We start from the raw sequence: 18,694 nt of genomic DNA, 5'->3' as shown, positions 1-18,694 counted from the left end.
TTTTAATTTCATAAGCACAAAAAACCTTGTATTTTCAACAAGAACTAAGTAACCAGGATGGTGATTCTTACCTGCAATAATACAAAAGCAGACACAGCAAGACTAGAAGTATGAGAGCCATCCCTCCTAAAATTGCCAAAAGAAACATTGTGTGATAGCTGGTAATGTCGTGTGTTACAACGGGACCTGGAAGGCCAGAAAAGAGAATTTAGACCTGTAATAATCTGCAATTAGGAAGAGGAACAACAGTTGAACAAGGAGGAGGACACTTTCCCTTATTATGAGGGTGTTAAACAAGTGCTGCTCATAGCCCTGGTGCCTACTGAACAGACCATCTCTGGAGAAGGGAGCAAGTTGTGGAGAAAGCATGTATTGGTTTTCATGACTGCAAGTCCAACTAGCTCATTCTGTGGAAAAGCAGTTAGTTTCAATGGGAGCATGCATCAGTCAATGCTGCTTTCCAGGTCCTAATGCTGACACCGTGTGCCAAAAAGCTCTCGCCACTGGAGAAAGTCCATCTCAGCATCTCCCAGCACTGTAATGCACGAAGCAACACTGTGGGAAAAAACTGCTCTTTAACATCTGTGGCTCTTCACACTAAACAGTACAGACAGTGCAGTACAGGATTCGCTGGAAGATGTGTTGGTGCTCTGAAGTCTGGATCAAGCCAAGCCAAGCAGATCCTCAGTAGCTTTAATTATCAGGCCACTAGTGACACAGTGTTGTAACTCCAGGTTTAAATAACGCTTAGTAAATGTTCTAACACACAAAGGAATGCACACATGTGGACATATGTTCACAATTATGCCTGTGTGACCCAGTTGGTTTGTAAAATCTTTATGATGATTTTGAAATAAAGACCCAAATTTTCATCTGCAGGCAAGGAGGTACAGCACCAGCTGGCAGACTAACATGCATGTACTGTGAAGGACAGCAAACTTGGCCAACTTAGAGGGTCTAGGTCATAAAGTTTGCAAAACCTCATCTGTGGATCTTGAGTGGTCTGTAGAGCCACTGCTAGGAAAACAAACATAATTTTTGTCCATTTTTGAGATAAGAAATCAAATAGATTAAATTAGGAGATAAAATATGCAAAAATTCATTAACTTATTAAAGTAACATAAATTATACTGCATTTGGGAAATCTAAATATTTATACATTTTATCCCACCACTACCATTACATAATTGATTTTACAGTTGCTTTAGGACATTAAGCAAAAAGAAGACAAGATAAATCATTTGAATTTTTCATTAAAATGTTGTTCTCATTGCAACTAAGTTTTAGGAACTCAGATCTAGCCCTAGAAGGAAGAAAAAGTAAAATACAAGTAGAAACTCTGCCATACAACATAAATCACAAGGACAAATAAGCATTCTCTTGTTAAGAGTTACAGGCCTTTTAATCTCAGAGTTACAAGCAAAATTCCATGACTAGTGTAACTTCCTTGCAATCTGGGGCAGAGCTGTACTGGGAAATGTTTGGCTCAGAGCAGTTGCTTTTTATTCAAGAACAATTATTTTGTAAAGTTCCATTAAATTTATTATGATAACTTATTCAGATCTGCACCTGCCTCTAAATTCTGTTCAGCAATGAATCAGCTGAATATTCCAGAATTTAATATCTATGATTTAAGAGAACCTCAAATAAAAAGCTCACATATAATGAAACAACTTAATGATATGTATGAGTAGACTTGAAAACCTGTCCTCATGTAAGAGTTTGGTTTTGTTGGTTATATTTAGTTTATTGAGCTTGCACAGCCAAGGCAAGCATGTTTTCATTTCTACTGATTAGGTTTTTATCTGGAAAGCCTAATGCAATCTGTAAGGAGTTCTGGGTTGGATTTTTTTTTTTGATTGATTGATTGATTGACTGATTGGCTCATTTATACACAGAAGTATTCCAGATTATTGGTGACTGAAGAGCTACTACCGAGAAATCTGAGGCAGACGCAGACAGAAAAGAAGGAAGCAAAAGTTGCAGCATTAATAAAGCTGCAAAGCACATATAATTAATACCTAGTTCAAAGCCATTTTTTACAGTTATGCCAAGAGGTTTGCAGATGGCAGTGCCACTCTAAAATACCTCCTAGAACTTTTAGGCTAAGTTATTCACAGTGTAAATTCATCAGTCACCAAGATGATGCAAAGCGTAACTCAGGGCAAAGTAGGCATCTTCAGTGCAAAAGGAAAAAAGTGTCAATCCATCCATCCATCCATCCATCCATCCATCCATCCATCCATCCATCCATCCCTAAGTGTCTAACACAGGATAATGATGGTTTTAGGTGTATTCATATCTCTGTGACTTTCTGTACAGAAACTTCAAAGCTGCTGGAATACCAACACACTGATGCTATGACTCCCACTGTTTTCTAGTAATGGTTCTACCAGGCAGTGGTGACACAAATGCATCAAAGCAGGAACACTTTGAAATGTTCTCCATTGAAATGATGCAGATATTTTGAGCACCAGGGTTGCCCCACACAATCCTGAAAAGATTTAACCCTTTATTTTCAGATTTCTGTTTTCTAATAATCCATTCTAATAATCAAGCTGTGGCATCTTAGATGAGGTCATTCTGAAAAATATAAACATTATATATAAATAAATAATTACCCAGTGCTGCAAATATCAACAAAATCCAATTCCATCTTACCTGGGATAGTAGGTGACATAGCTGCAACCCAGTAGCCCAGCTGAGGCGCAATATAAGTCCAAGTCAACTGATTTCCTTCTTGTTGTACAATGCCCAAACTACTCTTCAGCCATGTCCCTGTAAATGTAGAAGTTGTAGGAAGATTACATATATTCACACATTCCTCTGCAAACGAGGAAAATCAAGCAGCAACAAAACCTGTCCATGTGCGCTAGGGCCTGTGTGTGTTGCTGTGAAGTTGTGCCTTCTGGTCACTGGCATTTGAGAGCACCCACGGCTTTCTCAGAAGCAAAAAACCCCCAAACCCAAAACCTTTAACATTAAATAAAACTTCAAAACCTGTTAAAAGAAAACATTTATTGTCATATTGGGTTCCCCTGTTTTGAATATGGATATTCCTGAAGCTGATTATATGCAGATAGCCCACTTAAAAAATGTAATTCAAGAGACATCACATCTCTCTGACCACACTTGAGCTCTACACACCACCTTTCTACCAGCCCTGGCTGTCAACTTGTAGAAGACAGAGGAAAATGTTTCCTCAAAATGGCTTTCCTATACAAAAAGCAAGCTTAGTTACTGCCAATGATCAAAATTACAATGCACCATCACTGTGATTAACTCCGTTAATCATTCAGTATCTGTATAATACCCCCAGGAATACTGTTTGGTAACAGATGATGAGTTTTTTAAAACATGTTTCTCAAAGGAAACAAAATAATTTTCTTTTAGAATTATAAAATGATAATTCCAAAACAAGTAAGAGCAACAATTTTAAAGTAATGTGTTTAAATTCACATAACTCTTGAGTAATCCAGATTGACAATCTGCACTAGTTGAGAGTTCATGAAGATTAGTTTTATTCCAAGAGTTGGGTTATGAAGACCTTTACAACTGAACCAGCTGAATGCCTTTTTGTAAATCATTAAGATCCCTGATTCTGGGGCTGTCACCTTAGTTTCTGATGTAATAAATACCCAGAATGGGTTTTAGACTGCTCCTGTAGTCTTTAAACGAAACACAGAACTGCTGGCCTTGACTTGATGGGCAATCACTGAGAGGCCACCCCTGGTTCCAGACAATTTCCCAAACCTTTAGTCCTGGCTTGGCACCTCCAGTGGGTGCCATAATAGAGGGCCTGGCCTCCTTAAAGCCTCATATATTTTGATGGCCACTACCAGGATGCTGATCTGTGTACACAGAAGGGATAAACCCCTCTGCATTTCTGTAGTGAAGTTCTCTATTTCTGTGCTGAAGGGGGAAGAATGCTGTGTTTCCCTTACCCAGCTTCAAATGCTCACTTGAAAGGCAAGCTGCATCGTGTACTTGTGATTCCCCTTTCTTTAAATAAGTCTCCTACTTGTAATTCCCAAAATGGTGCTTTTCATTAGATGTCACTTAGGATTAAGAAACAGCATTTTGGATGACAGTCATCTGAACACTCAGCAGTAAGTACAGAACACACAGAAGAGGTGCTGTGGCTGGGTTTGTTGTTTTTGTAATACATTAAAGATCCTGATGATTTCTTCTGTGTTCCTCAGATTATCCACCTGTGCAAACCCTCCATAAGAATGGCTTTTTTGAGTATTTCTTTCCTCCCTACTACTGATTTTTCCTATGTAAGACCACTGTCTTAGCCAAATAATAAATCCGCCTGAATACAGTGAAAGGTTTAGAAGAATACATGATTGAGAGGCTTTCTAGATCTAGATGACTACTACTGCCAGATGCCAACTGTATTTGCAACCAAACTGAATTTGTTCAGGGAAAAGGAATTACTGATGTAATTATCAGTTTTCCAAGTATCATTTCCAGTCTGTAGAGGGTAGCAATAATCTGTTATTTCATAAAGGAAGTCACACAAGACAAGAAATTTTAATTTACAGTACTAAAAGGACCAAAATCTGTGTACACAGATTTGCATATGTGGCCTTTATAACTGTAACAGAACTGTAACAGAAATGTAACATTCATTTCTGTTACATTTCAGGAAAAATAGAATGGAATTGTCCACAATTACATGGAGTTTCTGGAAAATCTATGAAAAGTAGATTTATTTTTCTCCATTAACATGGCTATTAACCCTTCAGATTCTCTATCCATGCACTTTCAGGGAAGAAGTCATACTAATAGCCCTGAAGGTGAAAAATAACCTTTAAGGTCACAAATTGCTTTTATCTTGTCTCTAAAATGCCATTTGGTTAAAAAAATACGTAATCTTTAACCTTGTCATTTTTCTTTTTCTGCAAGATCTGGATGATGAGAATATGTACCAATTACTGAAATACACAACGATGTGAAATAAAACTTTAACAGAGATATAAAGTGCTGATTAAAAATAAAAGGAAGGACCAGGGTGATGAATACATTAAGTTTCCCATATTTTTCTTATAATCTCCAAGCCCTTTAAATTCACACACAAGCAGAGTGTAGACATGTATGTAATTCGGTGAAATTCAGTACCTTCCATGTCTATTTCTACATCTGTCTCCTCGAGCAGAAGCTGTTACTGATCCCCTCACTAGGGGGAACTTGTGTCCAGCATGCCTTACCCACATGATGCTGCCTCCCAAAATGCCTTTTGCTCAGTAATACTCTGCATAATGCAGCCATCAAGGAGCTCAGAGAGGCTGCAGGCATATTGCCATGAGCAGAGCTCTGCTGCTGTCCTGCCAAACCAGCAGCAGCTCAGGTTGCTCATATTTTAGCAACAAGAAGAATCTGTTATTTGCAATGGAAGCCAAGAAGAGTCTACTGCATAAGCCTCAGACAGGTTTCACACTTGTCTGCTGCTCACTTAGTTCACCTGTTCTTGGTAACCACTGGACTTACTCCAGGCAATGTGCTGGTCTACATAAATTAAGGAAAAATGTAATTCTGTCTCTCTGTTATAGATAGTTAAGATATTTCAAATGCGTAAAAGATATATCCAATATTGGTCATCTTTAAACAAAAGAGATGCAGCTTTTGTTGACCATACCCTACAAATTGGTGTATTATGACAGAAAATAGTAACTTCTAAATTGCACTACCCCAAGTTCCTTCACCAGGGTGACACCAAGCATGGGTTTCTGTGACCCATGAGTACACAATCTCATCGTCAGCCCTTTTTTAATACTTTCATTGTCCAACACTTTGGTGCTAAATTTGCCTCGAAAGGTTTCACCATCTCTTACCAGTAGTTCATTAATAAAACAGAGCATCCTCCCACATCATGGGATGAAGAAAGCAAAGAACTCCATCCTTTACAACAGCAGCAATAAAACAGATTTGAGTGGAAACAGCTGAAAACACAAAGTCCTGTACTGTTTCTTTTGTGAACAAATAGCTGAAAGCCAACCTGGTGTTACTGGAGGGAATTGACATACCTCCAGTATTCTGCAAATCCATCAGCATTTCCAGGTCTCTCATATTTCATTCTTTATAGGTTCTAATTTGCTGGTTGCTTTTCAAGTATCATTAAACAAACAGTGCTCTTGCAGCTCCTTACATGCAATGCCTTGCTGTAATGACTAATGCTGGACCTTCTATTGAGCAAAACCCAATTGCCTGGCTGTGCTCCTACCATTTCACGCTGCCTTACATGACCAAGAGTTCACTGCTGTGCAGCCTTGAGAACAAATTCCCTATCCTGCTTCAGATTCCTCCTTGGAGTTGAAAACAAGATGCTTTCCTGATCTAAAAATGAAGCCAATGACCCTCTATGTCCTCACACACCTGCTGCTGTAAGCAAAGGAGGAGACTGGGGCAGTCAGTAAAAATCTTTGTCCATTTTTCTATCAATTCCTGTGCAGTAGCCTGCAAATGGAAGAAGAGCAAGCAGCATTCATTCTTTCTGTGTTGTCAGGATTACAACTGCAGAACTAAGCAGGAGGATTTAGAAAGGAAAATTGGTCTTCCCTGTATGCTGTGTTATAATAATTTAATTTGTTATTTTCCGAATATCCTGTAACATCTACTTCTTCCTTCCACCCAAGTCAGCAAAATCAATGAGCTCCACTGCTTATTAATATTTATACTTGATTTGTAGTAATTGTTAAGTAACAAGTAATACAGGATTACTTAAAAAACCTGAAACCAGTAAAAAGAGCTGGATGTAATGGAAGTGATCATTTTTGCTCAAGACTGTGTCGTTCCAAAGAAAACTTGTCCATGCCTCTTTGGAGCAGAAACAGCAAGCTCAGTGTAGTTTGTAAGCACTGCATGATTTGGGCCAATTCACCATTAATTCTTAAAGACTTTCTGGTGCTTCATGGAAAACTTCTATATATAGAGACATTCTTGCTTATAGATCATTTTTACATTTCTCTTCCTCTTTTTCCTCTCTTACTGCTCAGTGGAGCCAACATGCTGATCCAAGATTCAAGTCAGGGGAGCTGTCTTCTGGCTCGAACTAACAGCAGGGGGAGAACCTAGATGCTTTAAGCTTTTCTCACCAAAATTATACTGCCCATTACTGACTTTTTGGAATAAATGATGTAATTTAACAAATGTATTCTTCATTCTTTCTTAAAAAGCTTTTGAAGCACCTACCCATCACTCGTTCATATATTGAACTCAAAAGCAAGGTAAGAGAACACAGCAACGAATGTAAAAATCAGAGTACTTTAAAGATACACAAATCTAAAAACAATCAGAAGGAAAGCTGATGTCTATCTGACTGCAAAATTACCAGAGAAGTTCAAGATTTCAGCAGAGCAGGAGAGATAAATTCTGCTAGAGAGAAGCATCTTAATACTTTGCAGTAACTTTGATTGTAATGAACACACTCATGTATCTCAGGCAGCTTTTAGGACTTGCCAAGGGAGGCCAGAGGGGGCCTCCACTGAACGAATTTAACAAAAAATGGCTTGCACATTATGAACAAATCTAACAAAAAATGGTTTGCACATTAAATCCCTATTTCAAGATACATTCAGCATTAAGAACACCCTTTTGTAATTTAATTTGGTTTACTTCTGAATCAGACTGAAAAATGGCATTTTCAGCAAGGAGTGCCCAGATGGGCAGCTATTGCAGAGAAGCCACTGAAGAACAGCTATTCCAGACTATCCCCCTGCACAGTCAGGTCACTGCAGGTATGGCTGGTTTGCCCAGGAAAGAGATGTCCTGTTGTCTTCAAAGACATCAACTATTTGATGAGACAGCTTGCTGGAACCAGGCAGCACGAATGGATACATGATGCCTCTGAGTAAGACATTGCTTCCATATTTTAAAGCTAGGCTTTATTATTTTAAATTGATCTGTAGTGAAATCCAGGGAATTGTCCCTCTGGCATCCATGTGTGCCTGTGCATGCTGACAATCCCACGCTGCTCCAGCTCAAGCAAATGGCAAACTTCCCACTGGCCTTGATGAGGCAGGAGTGCCCACAGGACCATCTGCTCTAGGGAGAGATGCATGGGACTCTTGCTCCAGCCAAGGAGAAGGAGGACAACCTCCCCTCCTGTGATTTGCCTGCAAGGGGAGTTCTCTTGCTGGCACCCCAGCACAGAGCTTGGCTCTCTGGGAGGATGTATAATGCTGCTTGCTTCAGGTTTAACTTCCCAAGCTGACCATTTTAGAGCCTTCCAGATCACCACTGCTGCAGGGACTTCTGCTGACTTTGATTGTGCTTTCTTTCTATCACTGACTAAAATAGTTCTAGTAAATGACTGTCAGATGGGTTTGCTGCAGCCAGCAGCTTCCCCCAAGGACAGTCATAAATATTGCTTCTTATACTATAGCTATGGTAGCTATGGTGGTTTATTTCCATAAATTACTTTTACATGTAAGCTTTTGGTAAAAAATTCTTCCATTGATCAAATACCATTTGCTTTTTATTTTGCTTCTTTTAACTGGCAATAGGATCATCCAATCCCACTCAAGCAGGGAACTGCTTACTGTATTATTAAGTAACACAAAACTGTGTTATTTACAACATTAATTATTTCCATCCAAGAGGTTTGACAAATAAGAGGAAATAATTAGTAAGAGAGCAAATTAAACATAATCCCATATAATATGAATTTATTTTTAGTCACAAGATGATCTTTCCTGGACAAAAGCACTTTGGAAAGAAAAGAAAGGTACTTTTAACTGTACTGGTTAATAGCATAGATGTTTTAAATAAATATTCCTTAATAAGAAGTGCTTTTCTTTCAGCATGGATCTCTTTTGTGCTGTCTAGATGTCTCTTAAGATTGCTCTGCTTAGGCAGAGATTCACACTTAAACAGAGATACATGTGTCTAAAGGAATGAGGCAGATTTTTATCAGACAGTGTAGGACAGCAAAGGATATTTAAAACATACTAAAAGTGCTTCTAAAAGTAATTGATTTAGACACTGCAAATGGCAGCATTATTAGGAAGAGTTAATCAAGGGCAAGTTTGTGAAAAGAACTTCCTAGAGCATGTTATGACATACATAAATTGTAGCTTTTCATTCTACCAGTTTAAAGCTGCTTATCAGATTTCTTTTTCCAACTGAACATCACCTTTAATCTGCATCAGGAGGGGAAGTTTTACTAGAGAGGGATGAGATTTTTGGTATTACTTTTGTTCTTTTTCTAAAAAGCTTTTAAAAATCCTGAAATGGAAGTAGAAAATTCCTTCCTGAATATTGCTGGAGCTTACTCTCCTCCTCACCTTCCCCCCAATACACATGGGTTTAAAAATTCATAGTATTTAAGTTAATATTACAATTTTGTTTTCAGGGTTGCTAGGCAACATCAAAAAATAAACGTCCCTGCTCTGAGAGCCCAACACCCTCATGATTCGTCCACTCTTACAGAATTTGTTACACAACCCTTCCAGGGCTAAATCCTGCTTCTGTTTTAGCAGCACCACCATTATTTCGTTAACTAAAAGGGAAATGCTTTTACCATTCTACCTTGAAGATTTTAGCAAGGAAATCAATGACTTCAATTTATTGTTTGTGCCTGAGAAGGTCTGCGGGTTTTTTGCAACTCTTCTCATTTTTCCCCTTAAATCACCTGTCAAGTGTTTAACAAAAGAACACACCAGTTTTCATTTTTCATTTTCATATTTTTTATTTAATAATCTTAATTATATCTGGGCAGAAGGCAGGGCACATTGTACACAGGACTGCTCACACTGCTTTGGTCCCCTTGGAGTATTTCCTTCCAAAATGACTTATTAAAGAAAATGACTTCCATACATAATTACTGGTTAATAATTGTATTTCAAAAGGAACAGCTTAGTTATGCCTGTTGGACCACCATCCCTAGTTACTGGTATACATGAAAGATACTGCCTTTAGAATTTGCTTTACCATGTTATTAATCATATTCAGTCAGTTACTGACAAAATTATCAGAACATGTAATACATAAATGCACATGCACAAAACACTGCATGCCTTTTCCTTCATTCAGCCTCACAATCACACTCACATTCAGTTTCTATTTTTCAAACTGGAAGTGGAAAGAGAGGTACACTGGGATTTGATCTAACATTGCAAGGCTTAAGAGCGAGGGGTTCCCAGGTTCTCAGCCTCTCCAGCCCCATCCCAGCACTATCCACTCCTACCTGGATTCCCACCAATCTCCAGGTCTTCTTCAACTGAGGCAGTTGAATAAGCACAAAGGTGTTTTCTCCATTTCTGGAATTCTGATGTCTGCCTCTTCCTAACTTCTCCTGCCATGGCTTCTATAGGTGGAGCTATAGGGCTGTCTGCATGACACTACATTATTAAAACGTGCTCCCAGAAGCCAGGGATCCGTTTCCAGTTTTATTTCCTTGACTATATATTTGTAGATTATTTGTACAAAGATCACTACATTTTGGCACCAACGTGATTCCTTCAATGTACTCTTAAGCATTACCTTCATGCCATACCTCATCTGCTTTGATATAAATGCAACTTAAATGGTGTACAAGGTGGGCAGAGGATTAAGCAATCCATTCATGCCCTTTCATATGTGTAAGCCACAACATCCATTTTGAAAACACACACTAATAAACAAACACAACTGTCTCCTATGACTCTCCAGAGAAATCCTGAGAGTGAGAACATACCTCAGTGAGCTACATTGTGAAGCATCAGAGGAAGAGCTTCTTTTTCTTTCAATGCTGAGGTCTGTCTAAAACTCTGAAATGATATCTGCACCTATTATGTAGACACTGTACATGGTAAAAAGCTGTGTTTGGTAGATGCCATTTCTATGGCAACATACAAAATATGAAATTCTTTGAGAGCAGTTAGTTAAGAACCTGTATTCTTTAGTGTATTTAGACTTTTAAGAATAATTTAAGCTTTCCAGCTGAGATTAAAAAGGAAGTCAAAATCAAATAGACAAGGAATTTTTAAACTACAGAAGTAGCTTAACCTTGAACTTCTGTGGTTTTCAACTTTGCAAACCAATCTCCCTATCACCACTGAATCCGGTCTAGAATCACATGCTCTGGATCTGATTATATTAAGCTCAAACCTTTGGGGGCAAGGAATGTGATTTCCTGAGCATGTCCATTTCTCATGCATAGAAAACCCACTAAAAGTCATGGAGAAATGTACGAAGTCCCAGGCCATGTGTGCAGCTGCATGCACTCCAAATGCAGACCATCTCTCCAAGGGCAGAGGCACAAACTCATACCCAGTGCCAGGTCAAGTGACAGGTTGAGAATGTTTCTGTTAAATTATTATTTTCTGTCAGTCACACAGGGTTATGAATGTGGTGGCAGTCAGAAATCGATCAAATTCACAACAAAAAGAAATGTTTTATTTTTAAACTAAAAGACAGTATTTTCTTTGGGTAGATTATCACTGCTACCACCTGGGAAGCTTAAACTTGAGACTTTTATAAATAAACCATCTTATTTGCAAACAATGCACAGTGAACTAGACTGGTAGATGTACAGTAATCTGCTTACACTTTCTGCCTGACAGTAGCTGTCGCTCTCTCCCTATAAACACTATGAACAAAAAACAAGCATAAGTTCACCTCTACGGAATTGCAGTCAAGTTTAAGTAGGCACCAATACTGCTTACACATAAGTATATCCTCATGACTTCTTTTGAGCACAGAAAACATTATTTTGATTTTGCTGAGGAAGGAACATCTGGAAATTCTGGTTCTACAAAAATCAATACACATTTTACCACTGACAGCAGAACGTTACCCAGAAAAAACAAGTACCAGACTTTTAAATGCGTTTAGAAATCTATTACGGCATTAAATGCAGTCAGAAAGTAGCAACCAAGAAGAGGGGAGTATATAAAGCACTGGAGTTCCCTAAGACACTTTTCTCCATATTCTACCATCACTTTACATGAGCACATGGCTGAAATTTCAGGCACTGGGGAAACATCCTCCTCTGCAAAGAAGCCAGTCATTTAAAGACAACAAGGTCACATCCAAGATGTACAACCAGGTGTTTGGGGAGAAGGAAGAACAGAGACACGGTATTCTGAACTCTATTTACATGTAGTGCACAAGAAATAACATATTTTAAGGAGGATGAACAAAAGGACTAAGGATTAACCCTTCCACTCCAGAGTCCTTTGCCACACAACTGAAAACCGTGTTGAAAATATTTTCCTATTATTGGATGGGAATAATTAAGTAGCAGTTGCATCATATTAATAAATCTCATTTTCATATTATGCACACTGGAATATCTGGTAGAATTTTGAAGTCCTTCATACAGCTCCAGATGTGGATCTAGAGGTCTAGGTGCAACATAATGCTTTCATATCACATGGAATGAAACAGAGGACTTAAAATGGAGAATGATAGACCTAACAGTTTTGCTCCCTGAATCCAATGAAAACCAGACACCTTAACATAAAACATAAACCATTTAAATGGGGGCTGAGGAGAATACAGCTGAGCCAAGTGCTGTGTTATTCAGTACAGCTGGTGGGAGCTGGAAATGACACAGGAAGCAGAAAGCTTCATTTCTACTGGGATATGTGGTATTTCTGACTTAAGAGGACAAGGCTAGAAAGAAGTTTTGAACAGAAATTTGGTGTCCAAGAATAGAGATTAATTATACTGATGTAAATCCTACTGACATCAAGGCAAATATACACGGAAGAAGTCATGATCCCGACCATCTGTTTACAGATAAAGAAAAAAATATTTTTTTCAGCCCCCCTCAGATTTTGAGAAATCCAACACAGCACTTGTTAGGGAAAAAAAAACCCAAACCCCAGAAAACCACACTGAGCACTCCTGATTATAAAAATGAGAATCCCTGTCTCTTATGTTCAAACCTTTTAAGTGCATGCCCTGAAATAAAACCACTGTCCCACAGTAGTGTGAAATACAAGACATGGGCATGTCCACAGCATGCAGTGATTAAGTTGCATTTCAGCATGTAATGTCTTTGTAACATCAATGCATCTGTGTTTATTAATGCCAACACTCAGAAATGCTGCAGGAAATGGTGGTGGACCAACACAAGAACAAGGTTACGTGTATTTGCTTACCCTTAAAACACCTCCAGGGCATTGACAGCTGATCTTCACTTTATTAACTATTCACAATGGTATTATTGCTTTAATTTGCTTGCTGTGCACACAAGGCAATAGGTTTGTTTCATAATGAAAAATCTCATTTGGAACAGTATGAAATAGATGCAGCAGATTGTCTTGTTTTGATGTCAGCCTGTTTTTTCTGGCTGCTCATTTCATCAGTGTCAGTGGAGCCACTCTCAGCCTTAAGCAGACTATGCTGCTTCTCATGCTTCTCTCCCAAGGATAGAAAGCATGGTCATGAAAATACAGATTGTTTATGGTAAACATCCTAAAAAGCCATTAGTTATTTTTGGCTGCCGTAAGATGCAAATACGCCTCATTTTTGTGGAAACTACGAAAATCTCTGCATTTCCAGTCAGATGCCTCTGGGTTCATATTAGTTCATCATGAGCTCAGCAAAATGTATGAGATGCTAAGGATTAAAATATCTCTGTAGTATTTCTGTCACTTCTCTATGTCCTCTAAAAGTGAGAGGTACTTCTGCTTTTTAGAGCAGAAATTGTATTCTATGCAGTAATGATGACAACCACATGGACCCTAAACAAAAGCCATGGCTTGCACGAACACATGCCCGCTGTACTGCTAAGATAGTCACAGTTTTCTGTCTGTGACATTTACTCACTGTTCAGATAAAAGCATGAAAATTTAAGCCATTGGAAATATATTAAGGAGAGACCAGAATATAACCAGCACTGAAAAAAAACCAGCCATGAAATGAAAGACAAAATCAGAATAATAAAGCTAGAGGTCCTGTCCTGACAAGGCACAGATCTGGCAGTGCAAATGGGTTACAACAACTTATCTGCCATCTAAGGATTTCTCCAGTACGGAGCCATCCCAGTCATTATCCATCCATCTTCCTTCACAGTCCAAGCAAGACAGGGATGTGGAATGACAAGATACCATCATGTTCATGCTACAGATGGCTAGTTTGACAGAGCTTAGGGTGTTAAAGTAGCTTGCACAAGATAGTGTGGCTGCTCTACTTATTAAATTACGCTACTCTAATTTCAATTGGTCGGGATGTGACCAAAATTCTACTAGTACTGGCAAGCTGCAATCAGGGCTTAAAAAGCATCTTTGTTCAACATCCTTGGTTGCACAGAAAGATGCTTACTTCAGCTGAAGTGTGAGCTGGAGCCTGAGCATATAATCTTCAATACCTTGCTCTCCATAGCTTTGTGAAGCTAAGTGGCCTGACAAAGATGCATTCTGTTTAGCAGTCCTCATGCCTTCTCCTCCCAATAACACAAGTGCTCCAGTAGTTTGTCATGAATCAAGCAAGGCTGGACTTGTCTCAAGACTGGGAGCCTCAAGCCTGCTACACTAATTAACTACCTATATTGCTCTATACTAATATATATACTGCACACAAAAGGGTAACTAGCTCTTTATATACAAAATTAAAAACCGTATTCCATACTAAGAGAGAGCTTTTGTGGCCTCACTGCAGGGGCATGGAAATTTGGCCATAAATGAGACAGCTACATAATCAAAATCAGAACCATTTACTTGCAATGAGTTACTAGCAATGAGGCAGGCTGCAGCTCTAGCACAGCTGACAGGAAGGACTAAGGAAGGACTGCTTCTTATGGGGAAAGTAAACTCATTCTTCCCTGTTTTGTTTTTTTTTTTAACAAGGGAAAACAAAATAGTTTCCATAAGAATTATTCAGTTTCAGGAAAAATTTAGTGAAATTTATTGCCAGTGTAATTTCCACAGTTAAGGGAAAAGCCAAATCCATTCACTGCACACTTTTTCTACTATTCTACTTTATATCATATTCAAATTTATTCTTCACTAAATCGTACTGCTTTACCCTCTAATACAGGCCACTTCTGACAGAAAATTCATAGGCATGCTGTTTGAAAATACATCTTTTTTTTCAGCAAACAGAGGCAGGTAATAAACAAAACCATTATTTCCCCCTTCACTTCTCTCTTCTTCCCTTCCTCCAGCATGCTGCTTTCATGCCTGCTCCTCTACTTCTAGGTGTGATCATCAGCTGGTTCAAAACATTTGTTTGCAGGACAAACTCCCACTGACTGTCTATACAGACCCAAATTTCTGGCTCCTTTTTGCCTCAGCATCTACCTTTCTCACCTTCCATTCTCCTTTTTATTAACAACCATCTGGTACATACTTCAGAAGGCACAGTACAATAACTGAAGGGGGATTACCAAGACAAGACTTAGGCACTCCTCTGCCCTTTAAAATCTGAAGCTGTAAAGAAGGCCAGTACAGTGTACCAGCTAGCAACAAAATAAATAAAATAAATTTTAAAAAGAGCCTAAAACATGTATTGCTGGGAAAACTCCTCTTCACAATGGTAAACACTATTCTGTAATACAAAAATTTGAGTGCATTGTACAACTTTTATTAACTAGTCATTCTGTCCTTTCAAAATATTTCATTACTTTTTCTTTTTAAAAATTCATTTAAATAATTTACATGTATTTTCCTGACAGTATTAGAAAATCTCAAAGTGATTTAAAAAGAAATCAGTACTATATTTCCTATCTGGCAGGCAGGAAACAGAGTCCGAGCCAAGAGGAGGACCCAAGGTCAGACAGCTGGCTGCTGGCAAAGACAAGGCAAGTTTCCATTTCTACACACTTCCAATTCAATGCTGTAGTGAATATGTCTCTCCTCAGTCTCTGGATGAAATGCAGTTGTCTCAAGTTTTTAAATAAAATATTTAATAATTGAAAAATGATACATTTACAAAAACTTTTGGTTAAAATTGGCACACAATGCTAAGTATATTTGCATATATACCATTGATCAGTAAAACTCAATTGTCTCTTCTTTTAGATAGAAAACAAAAGCCATCTAGGAAGCCACAATGAGAGGTTACCTACCAAATTTTTGGTCAAACCTCCATGCTGGGACGTGTGCATTGTGTTTCAAGTTGCTGTTTGCTGGCAGAGGCACTGTTACATAGATGGGGCCGTTCACAGGGACGGGGGTCCCGTCGCTGCTGAGGAGGTGGACGCTGACGGCAGTGACAGGGGTGAGGTCATACCTGGTGCTGTTTCCTAACGAGAGAGTGAATGAACACCGTGACTACAGAGTGTACAGAATTTAAGGGACACCTGTGTAGTTCCACACTGCAGTACTGCATCAATGCAATTCTCAGGGGATGGGAGCATCAGTTTCCTCCCTGCCTTACAAAAGAACTTTAAACCAACCAACCAGCCAGCCAACCAACAACCCCCCCCCCCCCCCCACCAAAAAGACCAAACCCAAGCCACAAATTTGAAGGAAGACGTATATGGTCTATTTTTCACCTAATTTTGGAAAAACATGAAGACAAACAAACTATAGTGTAAAAATATCCTGTACGTATTTTTTCATGTTAATTCATCTTAAATAAATCTGTATGAGTAACACAGTTTCATGGCAAAAAAAAAAATTTACAAGTCTTTACTGTAACCTCAGATGCCCATATTGTTAACTAACAAACACCAAAATAACCACTGGCACCTCACAAATGATCAGTCACATGTTTAAGAATGCCAAGTTGCATTTCCTTTGGCCTTTCACTGAAAAGAACCATGCTAAATGGATTATTAGCATATACTCTTCATGTTTAAACTGGATGCCAATGAATGTTACTTCATGACAACATACTTCTAAAAAGCATTATAACCCTTCAATGATTTAACCAAATGAACCAATGACAGGGATAAATATCACAGATATATATATATACACACAGGTGAAAAAAATCCTCTTGAGTTTTAAAACCAAGATCTGGAGCTCAAAGCAATGGCAGGTTCAAGTTGGAAGAGATGGAGCTTCCAGTTTTGCAAGGGGCTTGAGCCCCACAGGCCCATGCAGCTGCCAAGAGCACCATCCCTGCTGGCTCCGGGGCTCTGCAGCTGCTCTTCCTGCCGGGCGGTGAATGAGGGATGCCTGGCTGGCAGGGATGGGTACGGCCCCCACCGTAAGCCTGGTGCCTTAGGGTGCACACTGCCTGGGAGGGCATGTTCACACCCAGCTGTGGTGGCACACCACGTGGCCTTTGGGTATCCTCAGGTATCCCGGCAACAGTGCTCAACAGGATGAGTACATCTGAGGGAATGGTGAAAAAGTATTGAGACCTTTATGATTTCTCATAACTCTGGTTAAATCTCTAGGAATAGCCTTTATTGAATTTGATGTCTCTGAGTAACAGCTCACCAAATAAAGACATCGCCAGGAAAGGGGATGGGAAATGGGAAAGTGAAGGGAAAAAAAGGTGACAAAACTTTGCAGAATTTTAAATTCCTTGGATTTTGCAAGACTGCCAAACTGAAGAAATGGAAAATAACCAGAAGTAATGTTGCATGTGGCTCATTTATGAAAGCATCTAGTCTGATGCACACTTTGCCCAGATTTTCAGGCGGGTGTTACTGTTACACAGCTGATGTGCAAGGCACACACATGCTGCCTTCACTGACTGTGAATGGAGGGGCAGATGCTGACCTTACAGAGGGATTAAAGTATTGAGAAAACAGGTACTATGAAGGTGGCCATGTAGGAGAGAAACAGAGCTAACAGATTTAAAACAGACAAGTAAGCTTTGAAAATTCAGCTAGGGTGTAGGGGAAGGTTGCCAGCCTACCCATGCATCTGTAAATATAGGCTCCAATGACAAACATTATTGCCACTTTAACACTTTAGAATACAAAACAGCGAGACAGAGGAAGGATTTGGTGAGGGAAAAGTTATTTATTCCTGATCATTCACTATACTGCCTCTGCCATGCACCTATAACTTCTGTCAGATTGATGCTTGAACCCTTAGGCCACTAAGGTTCTCAGCCTGGTATCAGAGAAATCCCTCTTGGCAAATACTGTGTCCTGATGACATTCTTGTGTATACAAATTCCAAACAAAAAATTGTATAACTTCAGATTTTAGATTCATATAAAGGATTAAATAATGTTTTATATTTTTCATCTTTTTAGATATTGAAAGTTTTGAATTTTTCTTTTATTACTGTCTTGATATAGCATATATCTGTAAAAATTAGTTTTCAGTGCCAGAAAAAGCATTTGGATGGTGAAATACGATTTTTAATTAAGATGCACTAATACTTTGCTCAGCACTGGACTGAACCATTTATATTAGAAAATGAAAAAAATTCTGAAATCCACTGACCTCTAGCAAGAAGAAATAATTTTCCAGTTTGCCACCTTGTACAGTATATTAATGCTCATTAAAAAGATAAAATGTTTCTCTTTTTTGTTGTGAAGGCAAATTAAAATCAATGCCTATGAAACTCTCGCATGCTATAAAACTGATAAGCACACACAGAGATTAAAATGGAAAGAACTTCGATAAATGTCAGCTTTCATTTATTTCTTGTCATTTTTGACATCTGGTGACCTGTAAAGAGCTTTAAAAATAATCAGATAAAATTCACTGTCAGTTCAGACATGATGCTTTATAAAGAAACAAGCAGTCACAAAATGCAGAGGAGTAATGGTTATCAGCCAGCTTGGTCCATTGAGGCAGATGATGGAAAGTTTTGTTTAGCTGGGTTATAAGGACAAGATTTTGTGAAAC

The 18,694-nt window shown here is 38.7% G+C and overlaps 1 protein-coding gene across 1 annotated transcript in view; it reads right to left on the bottom strand.

The window, feature by feature from the left end:
• FAM171A1 (family with sequence similarity 171 member A1) overlaps window positions 1-18,694 on the bottom strand; it is an 87,427-nt gene that overhangs the window by 4,674 nt on the left and 64,059 nt on the right. The window contains exons 5-7 of the mRNA XM_053991149.1: window positions 16,001-16,177; window positions 2,662-2,778; window positions 72-186 (exon numbers count right to left, since the gene is read on the bottom strand). Coding sequence (XP_053847124.1) covers window positions 72-186; window positions 2,662-2,778; window positions 16,001-16,177 — 409 coding nt within the window. The remainder of the gene's footprint in view (window positions 1-71; window positions 187-2,661; window positions 2,779-16,000; window positions 16,178-18,694) is intronic.

This window comes from Vidua macroura, chromosome 1, assembly GCF_024509145.1.
Source record: "Vidua macroura isolate BioBank_ID:100142 chromosome 1, ASM2450914v1, whole genome shotgun sequence".
NCBI lineage: Eukaryota > Metazoa > Chordata > Aves > Passeriformes > Viduidae > Vidua > Vidua macroura.
The sequence above is the reverse complement of the archived record's forward strand: the minus strand, read 5'-3'. Positions and strand labels throughout refer to the sequence as shown.